Below are 21027 nucleotides of genomic sequence, written 5' to 3' on the forward strand. Positions count from 1 at the left end.
TATGAATCACTTTGGGTGGACTCTGACTATTACAAGGTTACGATAAGAAAGCAAATTCTGCTGAAAAATTCAAATTAGAAATAGACTTCGACGTTCTTGATGAAGCAATACAACTTCCCAGTAGGGCTCTGATTAATAAAATGATACTTAGATGTTCTTACGATTATCTTAAGTACTAAATAATACTTTTTTAATATATTAAGTACAAAATTAGAGTGTGAAAATAGAGCACTTTAAGTACATTATGAAAGTGCACTTTTATCACTTGTTTGGTTATGGTTCTTTTTCTAAACATCTTCTTTTGTGTTATAAGAATGGAATGTTGAATAAGAAATTCATACAAGTTTGAAACAACTTCAGGCTGAGTAAATGATGGGTGTGTTTTTAAAACACAAAGAATCAGTACAAGTAAATGTGGCATAGTTTCAAATAATTTCAGATGAAAGGATTTTGTGTATTGCCAAATCCCTGAATATAAATGTTATGAAACCATGTTAATGTTTTTTACTAGCATGCTCTTTCTGCGGGTCGTTTGAGTGTTTATGAATTAGTCACTAATAACACTAATTCATTCAAGAACGAAACACCACTGCTTTGTATAGCTCGGATGATTCTGACTTTTGATCTGTTTTTGTTGTCGGGACAAAAATAGACAAAGCAGGCCTAATGGTCAACATCTTATTTAAATGTAAGTAATTCAACATTAACTTCTTGTTTACAAAACTGACATGGATTTTGCAAGGTTAGTAACTTGTTGCTCCATTAGTCATTTCCTTCTCATAAAGTGAGAAGGATTCTATTGAAGGATTCCCGAAAGAGCAGTTCCGTTCATTCGGTTTATTGAAAAGATTGTGCTCAAAATGTTTTGCTAAATATGCTGTTAGTATTATTCCTTTTATATATTAGGGCTGAATATAGAATGATTGAGATAAATTAGCTTTAGTACTTTAGTAATGCCTGCAGTTAATCTGCTTTTTCAAAAAGTGCAGAATTAAAGAGAGATTGCTCCCTTTTTGTTTGAACCGGTGTACGCAAACCTGTAAAATTATATTGCAGACAAAACTTAATAAACCTCCTAATAACCATCATACTTCACATACACAGTCATATTTTTTAAAGCATGACCAGTCAGGTTGTAAATCATGCATTGGTATTATCATATAATGTTTACAAAACTTCCAAACAATGAGTCATAAATGAGTCACTTTGCCTCTTTCAACACTTTGTGCCACTAAATGTCAAAATTGTGGAGACAACTTGATAAATATTTGCTTATGAGGCAAAATGCCAAAAGAACTCCTTAAAACGTACAAATAGACCTTAGATATCCCAGCATATTTAAGGAAACCGTAAGCCTCGTACTGTGACGTAGTAACAGTATATGCACACTCAATACTGTAATTTACTTCTGTTCAGTCTCTAAATGAGCTAATTGTATTCGAAAGTTTTTAGGGTTGCCCTGCAGAAGAAATAATTTTCACAGAAAAACATACACACAAGCACCTGAATTGATTTTTATTTAATTCAAATGTTTTAATCATTATTTTTGGACTAATCCATTACAAAATTTTGTACAAATACAGATACATCACATAAGCTATTTGTCTTATAAAATGCATATTGTATAAAATGCTATAAGACAAGCCGTTCTCATTGCACAGTTTACAGGAATTGGTTTGGTTTCTCTTTTACCAACCTCTGCTTTTTCACACTTGTCTGGGCAGGAAAGTTGCAGATTTGGTTGACAGAATTACATGTATTTCTTTCACTCTTGTGTCTGTTTGGCTGGGAATTTGAGCTGGCAGAATTTAAAAGTGCCTCAGAGAGTCATGGGAGGGTATTCAGTATTCATCTGCAGCATATGAAAGCTTCCCTTACATGGTTTATGTATTTGCGTAGTATCGTAACAGCAAAAGTTGTTTCAATTCATCAGAAAATGTACTGAACGATACTTTACAATGATGTAAAATAGATTAACAAAACACGTACAATTCAGAAAAGTAACACTAAGTGACTACACCCGCAACTATGTGCACTGATTCATTAAATCATGAAAACTGCCAGATGAATAAAATGTGATATTGGTGCAAGGGGATGGGTGTGTGTGTCCTGTATGTGAATCACAGTGTGGCGACATCTTCTTTCTTGACTTGAACAGCAGAAAAGGGAAGGAAGATTCCAATGCTCCATTCAGAGAAGAGTGACAAGTATGTTTGTGTATAAATATATCCACTTTTTGGTCATGTAATTTCCATATTTATTTGTGGTATAAGCCTTTGACTTAACTTATATAATATAATATAATATATATGAAACATTTATTTGTGCTAGTATTTAAATAAGACCGTACCATACACATGAAACCAGTTCAGCTAAGTAGGAAATCGTTTTTTCTGGGACAACGATCAGTTATATATGTTCACAGTCATTATACAAAAATATTTGACCACAGAATGCCATGACTGATCAATCAGAATCATTAAATTGTGGGATCTAACTACAATTCTCCACATATTTACCTGCCTAAACCCCAGTTACATTACATTTTTACAGCTCACACTGTAAAAAGAAAAAAAAATGATTTGCTACAAAATCACCAATACCTTTTCTGTTAAGTTTACAGACATTTCCATCAACCCTAAGTTGTATTTGCATGCTATGAATATTTGAAACATGAATATTTAACTCTGTGTGGATCCGATGTAATGATTTACCATTTATGTCTGACCCCGAAGAACCATCTGCACTATCTTTAGTCTGAATGTTTGTGTGGCCTAAACATAATGGACAGTACAAAAGGAGTGCAGCAATACTATGGAGAATTTGCCTCTTTTACCAACTACAATAACTACTGTTGTGGAGGAAGGCTCTGAAGTTCGTTCCCACGATAGGAGGGCAGAGACATGGATAAATCTATTATTTTGTTTCAATACTCAATAAAAGGACTCAATTGTCTACATAGAAAAAAAACTCAAGCTATAGACAAGATAAAACAAAGAAAGAATAAGGAGGTAACATTCAAGTCCTTCCAACAAAAATACAAGCATAACACAAATTAAAAACTAAATAACCAATACAATTTCAATGAATACTCTGGCGAACTAAAGGCAAAATCATTTGAAAGCACAGAAAGACCCACAATGGTGCATGCCATCAAATATTTAAATTGACACAGAAACCACCTGAAACGCGTCCTATATGACCTTATGATTGGCCCTGATTGGTTCATTGAATATCACTGGACATGGCTCTCTGGACCAAACTAACGAATTCTGCTTTTACCATATGTTCAATTTTTCACTGACTCTCTTGAAGAGTTTGTAGAGGAAGCTTGGGAAGAGTTTGTTGAGGCCTCTGAAGAAGTAGTCATGGAAATTGGAAATATATGCTATGCATGCATTCAGGGGATTGTTGGGATTGATCCTCGTATATTTATGCATGTGGATGCTTGTTCACTGATGCTTCTCCTATCTGCTTGCACATTTGTCTAAAACTGGTTTTTGGAGTGAATTCTGGAGCTCCACCTCCCTTTCATTATATCATTTCGAGTGGTTCTGATCAGTTAATAATCAATATTTATCCTTCTAAGTATTACAAATGCCAAGTTCTGTCACGAAATTCAAGATGGTGCAGGCAGATGGGTCCTTAACGCAAACTGATGATATTCACACTGTTAGGCTACATCCATACGAAGCCAGAGCTTTCCCTATCTGATCTTTTTTCCCCCTAGTCTCAAAAAATATCTGCGTACACACAAAACGATGTAGTATACATGCCAGACCAGTATGTGATGCTGTAATTCTGGCACAGAGATACATTAAAAACGGAGAAGAAGACTTGAACTATATGAGCATAAACCTTGCGCATGGTATACAAACGAACATGGAACAATACATTTATTAATGTGTGTTAATATTAGGTAATAAAAAGACAATCGTTTGCCGGATCCATCTGGACGAAATGCCAATACGATACAAAATTTTAGCATATACAGCTAAACGCATCTCCGTGTGGCACTTGGCGCAAGCTGATTGGTTGATATTGTATATGCAGCCATTGAGCTTCCTGTTTTATATTGCTTTATAATGGCTGGTTAGGATTCACTAGAGCAGATCAAAGTGCTCTGAAACCCTCCACCTTCCCCAGCTCCACCTGTATAGATCTGCTTCTACTCATGTATGCTATTTGTGCAGCAGCAGTATGCCTTAAATCTTCTGCGAGTCATCATGACAGAAATGGTTTTAATAAATGCTGTCGATTTATGATAATGAAGCAGGTTTAGCATTAGGAGTCTTCATCCTTGACTGTGATGTTTCTCTATGTTCTTATGTCTTGCAACAAAAAACATATTTTTAACACTCCTGCTGACCAGTCACATAGGTCACACAGGTATGTGTATGGCCACAGTTTTAAGTACTCAGAGACTAAAGAAGAACATTGTTTTGAACCTCTGACTGTGAGAAAGTATTCTTTTTATCACTAAGTTTCCTGATCTAATGTGAGCTCGGAGAACTTCAACTTTGAAGAAGCTGGGGCCAAATACATCGCATCTGGTCTAGTAAGGTCGCTAAGAAGAACAAGAGTGGTGACGCCTCCTTGGTGGGTTGCGCTCTCTTCCCCCTTCACACCGACATGCCGGAAACTAAACATTCCAGTCCCCACTCACAGCAGGGCATTAATGTTGTCTTTGTTCAGCTGGCAAATTGTTCAAATTGTTATAAGATTCCTCTATGAATTCTTCAACAGAGATAGCGACGTCAGGAAAAACTGAATGAGTACAGATGGTTCTTTGGGGTCAGACATAAACAGCAAACAGTTAGATCAGAGCCACAAAGAGTTCAATGACTGTGATTAGATCTGACAAGTTAATGATTCTGTGGTCAAACATTTATTTATGACCACTGTATGGGATGTCTAGTCTTCTTAATATGGTCATTCCAACATTCCATTCATAAGCTTGTTTTCTCATTGGGACCAAAAAATGTCATCACAAGGACAAGGACTGTGTATAATGCCATCTTTGTGGGAACATTTTGTCCCCATAACGTAGGGTATACGTAAACACACAAACACACAAATACACACCTATTCTATTAAGTTTACAGACATTTCCTTTAACCCTAAAACACAATACAATGATAATGTGTCATTCTAATTGGTAAAACAATACATAAAATTCCTTCATATTAAAACAGTACATTATGCCTTGTTGTTTGAATTTTTTTAAAGGGATAGTTCACCCAAAAATGAAAATTCTGTCATCATTTACTCACCCTCAATTAGTTCCAAACCTGTATGAATGTCTTTGTTCTGCTGAACACAAAGGAAGATATTCTGAAGAATGTGGGAAACAGGGCAGTTCTGGGGCACCATTGACTTCCATAGTATTTTTTTTTCTACAATGGAAGTCAATGGTGCTCCAAAACAGCCTGGTTACAAACTTTCTTCAAAATATTTTCCTTTGTGTTCAGCAGAACAAAGAAATTCATGCAGGTTTGGAACTACTTCAGGTGTTACATTTGCACATTAAGTGTTGTTCTAGACTTAAATGCTATGCAAATGAAGAGGGAGGTGAATTAGTGTTTTGACCGTCAATTACCAAATGCAGAAGGAATCCTCTGTACTTGTGTAAACTGTTTAAATATTTGTTCATCCGCTTTTTTGGATGAACAGGCTGCTATTTGTATTTGGCTGGAAACGTTTCAAACGTTTGGGAACTTGTTGATACTTAAAATGTATAATTTTTCCATCTTCAGCTTTTTGGTTAACAGGCTGCTTAGAATAAACAAATGTTTAGTTCACTCAGTGGTGTGCACAGACCTCCGGAGAGGCAGGAGAGAAATTGCGGTACTGGGATCCACGGAATTCAATTAAATTTTCTTTAAAATCTTAAGTGAGGCATTCATGATGGAGGAGACACTAGAGAAAGTTATGAGCAACCATTCCTACAGTCTTAAATTAATACTGAAAACCCAAAAATTTGTTAACGAGTAACAGTGACACCTTGACACTCATCAGTAAAACCAATATGCCAGTAAAGTAATGCACTATAACCACAGTCAGGTGATATAAGGTAAGCCCAAGTAAACTAGAGGTATGTGGTAATTGGATATTACACTTAAGGCTATAGCATGCATTTCAGAGACAATTATGTGAATTACTGTTTGTGATGCCAAAACAAACCTATGACTTAAGGAAGTGCTAAACCCTGCATAAACCTGCATAAACCCTTATCATTAGGCAGGTGGAATTTGTAAACAGGATATGGCTATATTTGTGCATTGAACATTTATAGTTCAATCAATTGCTGATGGTTAAAACCAGTCCTGGCTTTTTTGTCATGTAATAGTTTGTTTGATCTAAAAATTCAAATTACAGATGTAAAATTGAATTGTTTCAAGTTACCTGTAAGACAAAAGTGCATTATTTAATTTGTCCACTGTCAGAAACTCACCCAAACTTTCCATTTCATTTCGAATATGATGAGTATAAGTTCAATGATAGTTAGCTCATATTTGAGAGCATAAGACAGATTTAAACACCATAATTAATCACACAATTTTGCAGTTAATTACACTTGTTAACTATTTTTGTCATAAATAGGAACTTCTATGCCTTTTTCACTTTTTCAAAAGGCCTGATGCTGAATAGAATTAGATTAACTGTTCAAATTAAATGATAATTATTAACTGCAGGTGTTGAATTTGCACACTTACTTAATGTGTTGTTTTAGATTTAAATGCAATGCAATCGAAGAGAGAGGGACATTGGGGGTTTGGCTGTCAAGTACCAAATGCAGAAGGAATCCTCTGTGCTTTTATAACTACTGACTCAGGTACTGTTTAAATATTTGGTTGGAAACATTTCAGTTTGGGAACTTGTTGGTACTTCAAATGTGTATTTGTTTTTCAATCTTCAGTTTTGAAAATACAGGCTGTTTTGCAAGAACAAATTGCTTGTTCAGTGGTAGTTGTGGTAGGGTTATTATAGTATCACTGAGATATAGTTTTTATAAATATTTTGAATTAGTTTTAATTTATATATTTTCAGTTTTAATTTAAATGTATTTAAAGTTTTAGTCATTTTTCTCTGTTTTTGCTTTTTTTCATACATCTAGTTTTCCTACATTTTTATCTCAGTTTTACTTTATTTTAGTAGCCTACAACAAGATAAGCTAAATGAAAATGAGAAATGAAAATAAAACAAGTGTCAGTTTTTTAATTAGTTTTTTTTTAAGTTTATTTGATTTCTGTTTTGTTTTAGTTAGCTATAACAGCCCTGTGAATATGATGTGGCATGCTATATGCCATCTTTAATTTGTTGTGCATGAAGGATATAAAAAATTGTTCAGTATGTTCCATGCCACTACATTCTTAAATGTTTTAAAAAGGTGGAATGTATTATATATTGTGAATTATGTACAATGTTTACACACGTCACACGACATGCCTTTTGGGAGGCAGTTGAATTAATATTTTGCACAATTATTTTTCTCATAAAAGTGTGAATGCCATCTCCCAAGCTGTGGGAAACCACTGTACTTTTCCCATGTATTAGAACGATAATAAAGAACAAAGAAATTTCAAAAAGAAATTCATGAAAAGATGAGTTGCTGAATAAATACTAAAAAGCCTTTACTATAATTTCTTAACTCACTCCGAATTATTATCATTGATTAATTGACAGAAAACCTTATAATAAATTAACTTTATAATGAATTAACAGTATTATAATGATAAAATAAACTTCTGGTTGCACATCTCAGTTGTGTCAGGGGAGTAAACATTATAACAAACTTTTTTTTTTTTTCCACTAAAAGCATTGAAATAAGATCTAATTTGAGTTCTTAATAACAAGCTAGTACGTGTGTGGACATGCATCTGTGTAAATATTTACTTTGTATATCTTATTACTGTGCAACCATCACAAATATTATAATCATAATCAAACAAAACTCAGATCCACCTATGCATTTTGGCATTGCAATCAGGTCGCTGAACATGCAGTGCTTTCAATCTTTCAGTCAGTCAATCTTTCAGAGTTCTTTTTGTCCAAAATACTATATACAGTATTGGGAATATATATATATATATATATATATATATATATATATATATATATATATATATATGTGCGCACGTACACACACACACACACACATTCGTTTTTGTGAATTGTGGGGACAATATAGGCGTAATGGTTTTTATACTGTACAAACCATATTTTCTATCGCCCTACACCAATCCTACACCCTAAACCTACCCCTTATAGGAAACTGTGCATTTTTACTTTTTCAAAAAAAAAAAAAAAACTCTATATGATTTATAAGCCTTTTGAAATATGGGGACATGGGGAAATGTCGTCATAAATCACCTTCTATTTGTAATACCTATGTCATACTCGTGTCATTATACAAATTTGTGTCCTCATGTGTCACAAACACACACACACACACACACACACACACACACACACTCCTCAAGAAATACAGTGTTGCCACAATTTTCAAATTTGAGTTTTCCTTTTGTTTTGTTTGTTTGTTTGTTTTGATTGCAGTCTAAGAAACAGCATTGTTTCTGCGAAGGTGGAGAAATAGTTGTTCAGTGAATCATATCGTGTTTTAGAAGCAAGTACAATCCTGTCTGATAAGTCATCCAGGTACCCAGGTGAAAGCAGACAGCTTGATGGATGTTTTTAATTACGCAGCATCACTGTTTTCTGCTTGTGAGGCTCATGGTTGCTTTCACATGAGACACTTTTCAGATGCTACTGTAGCTTTGTTTGTGTTCTTTTCTTATTTGTTCTTATTTCGCAAATGCATATTAGGAATACAAGGAAAATTTGGATTTTAATGCCAGGAAGTCATGAAAATCATTCATGCTTATCTGTTCTTAAAATGTCATTTTAAGCTTATTTTTATTTTCAATACCAAAATGAATACCTCGCGGATCAGCTTAGAATGATGAAATTATTGAATTAAATTATGGAATGCTGCATCAAAAATGATCCCAGATTTGTGGTTATATATATTTTTGTAGTTTTTTCTTTTTGTTATTTATATTGTTGTTATTGTTAGCTTATACTGTAATTATTGCTAATATTGTTATAGTGCTTCTGAAGTATAATATGCTGAATACATTATGAGAAGCTTATAAATAAAGTTGACTTGCCTTGTTTGAGATTTCGCTGCCAAATGTGACTGCATTCAACATTTGTCATAAATGTTGATTAACCAGAACACACAGGGAGCCAACTTTTGTTTCACCGAGTAATCCTCCATTACAGATTAGTCTCAGTTAATAAAAATATGTTCCCATAAAGTTATGCAAAGTCTCTGAACATTTAGAACATCTTCGTCACTTTTATAATCTGTTAAGGGAATAGATTTTTCCCTATAGATTTATATTACAGCTGTGGCATGGTGTAGCTATTGTTTCTAAAAGCTGTTGTTTCTCATAACAAATGCAATATAGATTAATAAAAGTCATTATTGGCCTGGAAATGATTAATACACTGTAAAAAAGGATTGTGATATTAACGGTAAAAAACTGTGAAAATGCTACGGTAAAAACCTGTTACATGGTTAACGGAAAGTTCCTGTAAAATTTACAGGGAAAACCCGTAAACTGACGTTCTCAGAATTCCCTGCGTTCCATTTCAAATTCTGTTTGAAATTTTTCTTTGAAATAACTATGTTTCTTCTTATCAGTTATGTTTAATAGGGTTGTATGTTACATCTAATGTTGTTAAATTAATGTTTATTGCATATTTCAGTTTAATGCGTCTCACCATGATGGTTTTTAGTGTTTGTCTGAATGACACTGTGCACCTTCTGTATATGCTATTGTTAAAAGTTGCTTGTGATGGGCTTTGGCTCATCATGTGACTTTCTCATCATCACCTGCATTTGGTGGTTATCAGTGTATTTCAAAGGAACAAAACAGATTTCAGTACTTTAATAGGTTGGTATATGAAGATTATATCAGTTAAAGAAATTACGGTATTTAACTGTAAATTTAAGTTAAAACCGTAAAACCTAAAACGTTGCTACCATATTTATTTAAGGTAGAATTCTGGCAACCACAGCTGCCAGTTTTTTACCGTAAGTTTTGTTCAGGCTACAAGTCAGAATCGACAGCCAATGGGTTCTAATGATGAGTGATGGAAAAACCTTCAGATATTCCAATGATGGCACAGATTAAATCATTAAGAGCCTGATGAACTGTTAAGGAGCAAGAAATAAACAATTTAAATAAAAGAAAACGTTAAATTAGATTGACTTTCCATGGCGTGCTGAATTAGAACATTCTGTCAAACTTAGGGCTGGGTATCGAGTTCGATACTTTTTAGGCACCGACCGAATTGCCTCGATACCACCGAGTATCGAAAAACGTCTTGTCGTTCGGTACCAAATTTCGATACCTAAGGGGTTAATCTCATTAACGTCAGAGAGCCAATAAGCCTGCAGCACTAGGTGTGTTTGACTAGAAGTGACGCGGTGCTGATTGATCAGTGTTTGACATCCGCGAGAGCAATTCGAAAGCGTACGGAGCAGTCTGCTCTCTATATCGCGCAGTTTCGCTTACTTGACACAGACTGAAGCTCGCGTGACATTTCAGCGTCTGCCGTCTCACTAAATGAGGACATAAGCACATGAACAACAGCTCTAGAACTGCTCTGAGAGTCACTTCATGAGCATTTTACCATTTGATTTGAGTAAAACTTGTGTCATATCATATACACACAGAACTGTAAAGGTATTCCCGGAAACCCGTCAAAATAAAAGTTTGGTTTAATTTGGAAGACACTGCGGCAGAAATAAATTAATATTGTTCAGCAGAGTGTACATACTGCTACTACTAGGCTACTATTGATCACACAACATTTATTCCATGTTTTAATTTTTATAGTAAAATTTTGTTTGCCAAAATAAATAAAGTTTTATTTTCAATAATTTAAAAGAAAAATGAAATTAATGTTTTATGCCTTCATTTGAAAACCAGATACAGAACACAGAATTTCTGAGGAAAAAGAAAACATTTCATAAGGCTGTTTTAAGAATAAATTTGAATAAACTAAGTAGTTTTTATGCATTCAAATAATTAGACATACTACAACATAGAATTTAATAACAATAAAACATATTGTGAAAGAAAATAAAACATCCACTTATGAAAGTGGATAAAGATTTTAAATTTCTTGAAGTCTTTAACAACCTAGAATAAATGAATAGAAATGATGATTCTGTCTGAGCTATGCGTTTTAAAACGAGCACGCACTAGTGTAAACTGAAAACTATTTGAGCTTTATTAAAATTATTTGTACTGATTTATTGTGTTGGCTATATTTAGTTCCTTTGTGCAGTGGCTCAGAAGATGAGTCTTTGAGTCTGTATACATGTCAACAAGCTGAAAAAAATAAAACCAAAGTTTTTTTGAGATAATGTAATCTTGTTAAAACTGTTTTCATAAAATTGGTATTGTAAAAAGTATCGTTCAGGAACCGGTATCTAACTCAAGGTATCGGTATCGATATCGAACATTTTTGAACGATACCCAGCCCTAGTCAAACTATAGCCTAAGTGTCTAAGTAATATAAAATATATCCCATGTAAACAAGTAATTGTTAACTAGCCTATTACTTTATTGCAGCCCTTGTAACATTCCATTTGATCATTTTGCATCATTTTGGAATGTTACTGTTAAATGTTCTGTGAACATTCTGAAGTAAATAGTTACATTCAAACATTTTTAGATGAACATCTAACTAAAACGTTCCAGAAAAAAAGTTCACTGACCAATATATAAATAATATTTTTGTGCTAATGTTTTGACAACTTTATTCATCACCAGGTCACTCTGAACAAACATTATATTACGTTACTAGAACTATGTTTGTTCATAGTTTTAAGAGAAACTTGCCAGAACGTAAGCCAAAGTCAATAAGCAAGGCCTAGACCTACTGAACAAACATAACAACTTAAATAATATTCATATTCATTCAAGCAAGGCAGTCATTTTAGGCAGCTTATGTGCTTTTCATTCATTTGTGCTTATAAGACTTTATAATACATTTAATAACAATAACAAACATGTAATGATCGACAACTAGTTAAAATACATTCAAATGTATATTCATATATTCGTATTTGAATGGTCAGAACTATTGATCTGTTAAACTGTCATTTATGAAGTTGTCAGTGAAAGCATCTGTTGCACCATGTATCAAATAGCTTATGTTTTTGAATTCCGTGTTTCTTCATTCCATTTCTTATTGCCTGCTCATGCATATGTTGTTGTGTGATTTAATAACATTTAATAATCTGAAACCTTAAGTGTCCTTAAAGTTTTTTTTTTTGTGTGGGAATGTTGTTATTTATACTAATTCGAGTAGGCTAGTTGAATGGTCAGTAGTTTATTTCAGGTATTAAACAAAAACGATAAAATCATTTAGAATGAGTCTAATCTAAGAATCTTTGTCTACCTTTCAAGACGAGAATCTGATTCAGACGATAAACAAAAAACCGCACCGTCATCCTGCACTTGACACTAATTACGATAAGATTCGAAGGTGCAGGAATCATCGTATTATTTGGATAATTACATTTTTGGAATCCCCTTAATTGAACCTAACACTGAAACCAACTTTGATGGGTCGTTGACACAGACACCTAGATAATTACGATACATTTAGTCACGCACTTGTCGATATAATGCGATCAAACCAGACTGACTGTAACTGTCACCAGCCGTCATGTGGAAACCAGGAAGGCTCCTCCTTTCGGTAACTTGTCCTCTCCGCTCGATCCGAACTCACACGGAGCATGGCTCGAAGCGATATAGCCCCAGTCATCCAGAGGCAAAACGAAAGCGATGAGATCCAGCAGTTACGGAAGTTTAATTCAAATGGACTATGAGCGTTTCAATGACTGAAGAACGAGGAAAGCATTAAACGACTGACCACCAGCTTGATTCGCGTGGAAAAACAATAGGAAAACATGAATTTCAATTTGTCCATCTTGAGGCGTGTTTGCAGTGACGGCCTCGGTCTGCATGTGAATATGGCTAAAAAATGACCAATGGTAAGTTCACGCAGTCAGTGTCCCAGTCAAGGAAATGAGCTGAATTAATGCATTACTCTTACCTTCACGGGCACAGCGTCGTTTGAACCTGCCTGCAGGAAAAGCTTGTATTTATAGCTATCATTACTTGGGGATTCCCGGTGATTATAAGCAACAATCAAAACGAAACTCCTAAGTAATTTACAAGAAAGCGTGTTTATTACGAAAGTGAATGTTCGTGAGGGGTTATTCATGTGGAAATTGTCATCCTGAAAGCTCTGAGTCATGTTGATCCTCTTTGAATGGCAATGTATTATACGCTTGCTAGCCTAGTGTTGTGTAAATCCTGCATAAGACTGAGTGAAACCGTGCCATTGTAACTTTTTAGCGTTACACGTGTGCATTTTTTGTATTCGCAGCATCGTCTTGGTACTTCTGTTTTGATGCTTATTATACTACCTCTTGCGTTTTCCTGTGAAAGTGGCCACAATAAAAACCAGATCACCGAGGATTACCGCAATATCATTAGGATACAACTGAAGCACGTTGTAAGTATTAATACCACATGTATGCCACCAGGTGAAGGGATCCAAACAGTTTACCTAATGTTGGCCTATTCTCACTTGTGTGTATACGCACATGAAATTTACACTATAACGGGAAGCGTAAAATGGGTAAAAAATGTGCGTATGTTGCAGGCGTGATGGGATAGTCTATTTGTGCCGTAATTTACATATAATTTACAGATACATTAGAATATAGTTGATACAGTGAACTATGTATTAGATTTGTACCTTAAAATTGATTTATAATAACCACCATAATAATACGGGTAATAAAATATGCCACATGATAAAGTTCAAAATGGGCATTTCCACAAACCATAGCTAATAAACACTAAACAACATCATGCAAAGGCAATGCTTTAAACATTTGAAAAAAAAATGCAACAATGATTATTCAACATATATTTTACAGAAATTACTTGTATTTTCATGTTAAAATACTTTTTTATTCATTATTTCACAATAACCATTTTTACTGTGTTTTACAGAATTACTTTTAAAATTTAACTTAAGTTTAACTGAATATATGTATTTATACATCAAGCGTTTGAAATAAAGATTACTGAAGATAATGTACCAATTATATATATATAGCCTATAATACTTTATTTTTGCTTTTTACAGGAGGCTATTACTGAACAACTCAATTCAAACTGCACAGTAAGAAATGTCAGCATGTTGAAGGAGCCAAAAAATGTAAGAAAATGTCTATACTTATTTTTTGTGTATTAAACAACCCCCATCTGTTCAGGATTGTGCTCATACGTTAGTCATAGTTCTCTCAAACTGAAAGAACAAAAGATGTTTCTCATACTTGACAGTCTTGTATATGTGGCAGTAAAGGCACATCCACTAAACGTGACGCAGTTTGGTTCTTTCACTTTAGTATTCTGCAGATTTGCTTTGTAAAAGTTCTGACCTGCCCTCCCCACTCATTCCAGACTCATATGAAAGTCACGGTCAGTTGGGTGCTGATACAGATGGAAATTGTTAGCTTAACAACTCTGCTTGAAGACACATGTTTCTGCTCCATTGTTGTCACTCATTTTCTGATTTGTTTCTGATCTGCTTATAGACACAGTCCATCCACAGGAGAATCTGCAGGGTTAACGGAAAACTGAGGAGAATCGAGAGGGAATCGGAGAATGTAAATACACAACTGAAACATGCGTTATATAAACTTGTGGAAGAAATAAATACGTCCTTGAGATGTTGGTGCCATGGAAAGGTAACCGAAACATCTTGTTTCATCACATTCGGTTTTCTTTTACATCATTTTCATTTATTTAAACCTCCTTCTTGTTTCATTTGTGGATGAACAGAGAAAGGGGACAATTAAGCCAAAACAGCAAAGACGAAAGTGGAAGCTTTGCAGAGTGAAAGACATTCTGGCCAATTTACAGAGACACTTTGAACAATACAATGTGTATGTGTCACTCACCACAGACCTTCCAGACCGTGGGAAGACTTCAGAGCAAACCGGTATATAATACTTGGCCTCCATCCATCTCGTAGCTCTATTACAACAAATGAATGCACAAAATATGAAGAAGTAACTGGAAGCACCATGTGATATTAACACTATTCAGTATTTGACTGAAGAAAAACTTTTTATAGGAAAATATGTGCTAACTATAAACACACTACTTATGCATGAAAAGGTTTCAAAACTTTGTACTTCGGATTGTTATCTTTGAGTACGGAGGGTGCAGCAAATGGAACTTACAATCTAAAAAGTTGGTTTTAAAGCCTATGTTATATTAATTCTCTAGGGCCTCAAGTTACAACTTTGTTGTCTCCCTTTTTTTTTTTTTGTGAAGTGACCCTATCCAAGTCTTACAATAATGCCAAAGATTAAGCTTTGTTTTTAACAAAATTGAACTGAACATGTTCCAAACCCAGTGAATCCAGTTAATGCTTTTTATATGAGGTTATTTCTTAGTTGTGTGGGTTATCAATAGAGCCGTTTCTTATAAATCTTCTTAGGGAGTGATATTTTTAGTTTAGAATTATTACACCTCGAGCCTCTGAAATGGTTCTGTTTAACATTGTAAGCAACACTTGCCAAAAAAATCCTTGCCTTTTTCCTTTACTGTCTTTATTTAAAAGTTTATAAGGGGCCGTTCACATATCACGCCTAAAAACGCGTGGAAAACGCGCCGCTTTCTCCTTTTTTCCAAAGGCTCTGGTGGTTGCTCTCCGGAAACCATCAGACAGCTGCGCTCTCCGTTACCAGTTACTCCAAGCCTATGCGTCTCCATGCATCGTTCCTATTATTTGAGTCAAAATAATGAGGGCGTGACAAATCATAAAGTTCAGGAAATACCTGGACCGCAATGATGAGTTGCTCCTCCATTTTTCTGCGGAGGTTTCAAAGTAACGGAAAAGGTGAGGCAGCTGATTGGTTGGTTCTTGTCACATGACCTGCGGCGCGCTTGCGGCGTTCTGAAAAGTTGAGATGTTCTTATCTCGATGCGGCGCGGAGGCGCCTGGAAAAACCTCCGCGCCGTTTTGAGCCTCCGCGTCTTCCATTATGAGCGCGCATACCGCGCGTCTACATTTGAAATAACTTGAGCGCGCAAAAGACGCGATATGTGAACGGCCCCTTAAACATCTTTTTTAATGCAATATCTACACTGACTTACATAAATTTGCTGTAAACAACCTGCCTGTCATTCTTATATATATATATATATATATATATATATTAAAAAATCAACAGGTGGGCTTATATGGTACATGAACTTTGTAGGGTCACTTCCCCTGTATAAAAACTAACTTTTCACATATTCACTTTATATATGTTTTTATATGTAACCGTACAGCACTGTTTTTTTTAAGAACGTTTGACATTAATGGAGATTTTTTAAAATATTACTGTATTGCTATGTAACATCAAATTTCCACTTTAATTTCCCATTTTATGTAACTTCATGCCAATATAGCTGCAAGGAAAACAATGGGTTCATAAAGACAGGGTTCCCTCTATAAGTCAAATTCCCTGACTTTTCACTGACTAAAAAGCTGAATTTCCATGACCTAGAATGAACGGGAAAACAGTCCGATGTTGTGCGGAGCACTTTTTTTTGCTTTTTACCGTTAAATGCTGTTTGATATTTTTTATACTGTTTATTTTTAAACTCGGTCTTTGAAGAGGACATTTTGTAGCCAAAGCTCCTAAAAATGTATTTTTTTAGTTAACCGGTACAGTCTGGTGACTGCATTTGACTTCGTGATTGCCAGTTGACGAGTGGGAAGGGAATAAAATGGAGCTGAAAAAATAGCCCATGGCTCAATGCTAAGGATTTTTTCAGTGGTTAAAATTATTACTTGCCCTGTTAATATTTTCACTAGCCTTGCCACAAAAAATAAATAAATAAAATAAAATAGTTGCTTTTATCAATTTTGATTTTTGTATTCTTATTAGAAACTTAAACATGACACCAATATTTTAGATTGTACAATTCTCGATTTCAATGCTAATACCACAGCAAAAAAACACAAAAAAAACACTAGCCTACCTAATATAAAGTTCAAACATCAAAACCCTGTAAAGAGAAACTGAAATATGGAACAGAACCATGTAAAAAAAAAAAACAACAACCTCAAAACTAGGGCTACCAATCAATTAAAAATTTTAATCAATGCTTTAATGAATAACAACATGTATTGCATATCAATATTTGCTGAGAAAAGCCCCTAAATAAAGATAACTAATGACACTATTGTGAGTAAATCACTGTTTATGCATGATAAAAACACTGGGTCAGTGATTCAATTCTTATTTTTGTAATAAATTGGTAATTGTACTTAATGTGTTAAACTGGCAGCCCTAAATAAATGATTAAATAAACACATCAAGCAGAACACAATCTGATTTATGTTTTCCACTTTATTTATGTAGGATAAGTTCAATCCATTTTAACCATTCTATCCTTTAACAGCAAAATTTGTCAATCAAAAAAAAGCAGGTATTCATAAGCTATATTTACTGCCAGAGTAGCAGTAATACAAGCATAACAAGGTGCGGAGTGATGCCTGAAATGTATATGAGCTTGAGATCGGCACAAACAGCCACCAACTCCTCGACCTGTCTCACCCTGGACCAGCAGTGATACAACTTAAAGGCTCGGAAACAATAAAATACCATTGTAAAGCTACTTTTTGTAAGATTGTAATATGGTGGATGCTCTTGAAGAATGTGACATGACATTGCAGTCGCCTTTAAGTTTTGTATGTTGTGTTAATGTGTAAATATGCTGGACAGACTAGAATCAACCAAGGTTGAACAGATGTGATGGATTGTATGTCTAATAAATATACGACGATTTCTACAAGTCATTTTCTTGTTCAATACTGTTAAAAACACACAAAACAATCAAGAACGTATAAAAACAAAGTGAAATACAAAAGTGGATTGCTCAGCAAAAGAACTGTTGTCAATGCATTTAACATAGGAAACTTTTTAACCTAAAATTTTTAAAAATATTTTAAATAAAATAATGATAGCATTTAAATTCCCTCAAAATGACACACTATAATACGATTAACATTAGAATAGTTGCATTTTGTGTGTGATATGGTCCCATTTTAAGGCCTAGATCAATTTAACATTTCAATATTTTAATCATAACAATAACGGAGATAACACTACTCCTTTTGTAGCAGTAACCAATCATATTGCACTTTCATATTCCCCTCCAAAAAAACTGAGCAGAAGGTTGGGATGGGATTCTTTCTATAGAAACTGAAGAAGATTACAAGTGAAATATTTCTACAGCACAAGGATTTGCCAAGTACACTAGTTGGTTGGAAAGTAATACTCAGTGAGTCAGCTACAATGCTACAGTGAGTCAGTCTTAATTTTAGATGTACTTATTAAATGTACATTCGTTTCACTCCGCACTCGCAGCAGAACTTGGCCCAGTCCACAGGGTACTTGGTCCCACACTCATGGCAAAACTTGGTGGCCGTTGTGGAAAAATTTATTTCATTTTCGTTTTTCACATCATTCCTAACAAAAGAAAATCATAAAGATGTGAATGAGTCAGTGTGTACTATTTAAAACAAAACTGTAACCCAGAAGTTAACAACAATTGACTAAAAGTAACTTTTGTAACTAATGTTGTGAACTGGAAAAGACAAAGAAAAGAATTGAATAGGAGCAGTTGATGGATCTCTCGGTGCACTTCATTTGTATTCAGCACAATTCCTAAGAAGTCACCCACACTCCACAGTGCAGCAGTGCCATACACCAATACTTGGAACATTATATTGTACCTTGAAATGCAGTTGTCTGAATTCTGGACCTTCTTCTTGTTCATCCCTATACCAGAGGGTGGATTTCTCAGGGAGCTTTGTGAAACCATGCCCTTGGGTTTCATGTTCCCTCTGCAAACGCAAACATAATGACGGTCTTAATGTGTGAAGAAAATGTCAAATATCAGGACTGGTCAGTGAGCTGGTATCTTACTCGGAGGGAGGGCTGGTCAAACCAGAGGAGGTGTTCCGTAATGGAGAGTATCCTGATGATACGCTCTTCACTGAGCCAGTGGATGAGGTTTTGCTGCTAGGAATACCTGTGGATGGAGAGGGGAAAGAGCTTTATGAACATTGACAGAGCCTTTAATTATTTTATTTTTTTGATGTCCTTATTTTAATATGAATAAAAAAGTACCATCTCTACACTTTGTTTGGATGCTTGTCAACTCAACAGCATTAATGTGCATTTTAAATGTTTTTTTTAGAGAGTCCAAAGACTATTTTACTTTTTTACTGATGTTAAAAACACTAAAAGGAGACAATTGGAGGTGGGGCGAAATTAGAACCAATATGTGGACAGGATCAGTGATGTAATTGTTACCTTGAAAAAAACAAACAAACAAATTGAAATAAAGCTACAGTTAAATTTAAAACCTAAATAAAATAATAAAAAAAACCTAATTTTATATGTTTTTCTTTTATAGCGCCACCAAGTGACCAAAACACCAACTTCAGATTGAGGGCTTATCCACATGAAGCCAGAGCTTTCCCTATCCAATATTTTTTTCCTCATTCTAAAAAAAAACAAATTCTGTGAACATGGCATCATCTCAAGAAATATCTGTGTACACACGAAACCACTGAAACAGACTATGTGGTGATGTAATTCTGCCACAGAAAACAGAAATACACTAAAAATGGAGTAGTAGTCTTGGAGCATGCCCGTAAACACTGTTATATGGGATGATATTAGACTCAAAATGATTAACAGATGCACGCACAATTATCCATGTACTGCATAAATTTTATGCATGTATCTTACTAACCACAAACAAATGTCTTTCGATTCGAGTCTGTGGAATTCGGGATTAAATGATTGTGCAGCGATTTGAAGAAAAACAGACATGTTTGCGTATAAAAATGTTCTGATCTACATTAATATATCAGAAATTGCTCATGCAACAAGGAATCCGTGCATTTGTGGATCAGGTGACATGCATCCATTTATTGGCATCTTGTTCCAGTTAATCTTGTTTGGTTCATTTGGATTTTGAGACTTTATTTTTGCAGTTTGCAGCATTTCACGACACACACAACTACCAATGAACAAGGCCCAGTGCAATTCATCAATGTGTACACGATTTGAAAAATAAGCAGCATTTTGTTCAAATAGAGACATATTTTTGAATACAAATGTTATAGTTTGTATTAAACTATCATAATTTGTGCATGTAGCGATTAAAATGTGCATTTGTGGATCAGGCGACGCACGTGCATTCATTCACATCTCTTCTGAGTTGATTCTATTTAACTCATTTGAATTTTTTTGACTTTCGTTCCGCACTTTTAGCCTTGCCCAATCCACACGCAGCTGGCACTAGCCCCACTCCCATGCGCATTCCATTGTGTACGGTTTTATGGATGTTACATTGTTTTCTTTGTTTCTTTTTGGTTTGGCTATTCTACTCTGCCTATAGAAATATAATAAAATGTTTTAACTAGTCTTAGGACACAGAATAGCTTATATTAATTTTGCCAAACAAGAACGTCGTGATGGTACCTTGGTGGGTTTTTTTCTGTAATTCAACGGCACGTTGTCAGTTATTCCTTCCTTGTATTATTATTATTATTAAAGGGCTATTATAGTCGCTCATTTAAGCTATTAGTATTTGCAGATTTATATTCAATTAATTAAACCATTACATTAACTTAAACTGTACTATATTAAAACAATGAGCCTTTTATAGGCTATAGCATAAAGCCTGCTTTCGCTTCTTCAGTTGGTTAAAATTGATATCCTCCCGCAGTCAGATGGCAGATACCATCAAAACAGAGATAGCGCGCTTTCGCTCTCAGAGATTGGATTGATGGTCAAAACCTTCCGATCGGAGGTCAAAACCAACATGGATGCTCTACAAC

The 21027-nt window shown here is 34.7% G+C and overlaps 1 protein-coding gene and 1 long non-coding RNA gene across 3 annotated transcripts in view; one reads left to right on the plus strand and one right to left on the minus strand.

The window, feature by feature from the left end:
- Positions 1-12814: 12814 nt before the first annotated feature.
- On the plus strand, positions 12815-15692 carry LOC306865051. Its single transcript, XR_013783832.1, has 5 exons — positions 12815-13081; positions 13480-13608; positions 14251-14322; positions 14702-14854; positions 14949-15692. It is a non-coding gene; the product is annotated as an uncharacterized lncRNA (long non-coding RNA).
- A 1554-nt stretch (positions 15693-17246) lies between these two features.
- Positions 17247-21027, minus strand: part of LOC306865050 (zinc finger C2HC domain-containing protein 1A) — a 36352-nt gene continuing 32571 nt past the window's right edge. Inside the window, exons 8-10 of one of the 2 annotated variants that reach the window (XM_079409400.1) lie at positions 19100-19205; positions 18907-19017; positions 17247-18640 (exon numbers count right to left, since the gene is read on the minus strand). In XM_079409400.1, the coding sequence (XP_079265526.1) occupies positions 18505-18640; positions 18907-19017; positions 19100-19205 (353 nt within the window). In that variant the 3' untranslated portion in view covers positions 17247-18504. The remainder of the gene's footprint in view (positions 18641-18906; positions 19018-19099; positions 19206-21027) is intronic. The other variant, XM_079409401.1, reaches the window with a different exon arrangement.

The sequence above is a fragment of the Barbus barbus genome (assembly GCF_936440315.1).
Source record: "Barbus barbus genome assembly, chromosome: 46".
Classification (NCBI taxonomy): domain Eukaryota; kingdom Metazoa; phylum Chordata; class Actinopteri; order Cypriniformes; family Cyprinidae; genus Barbus; species Barbus barbus.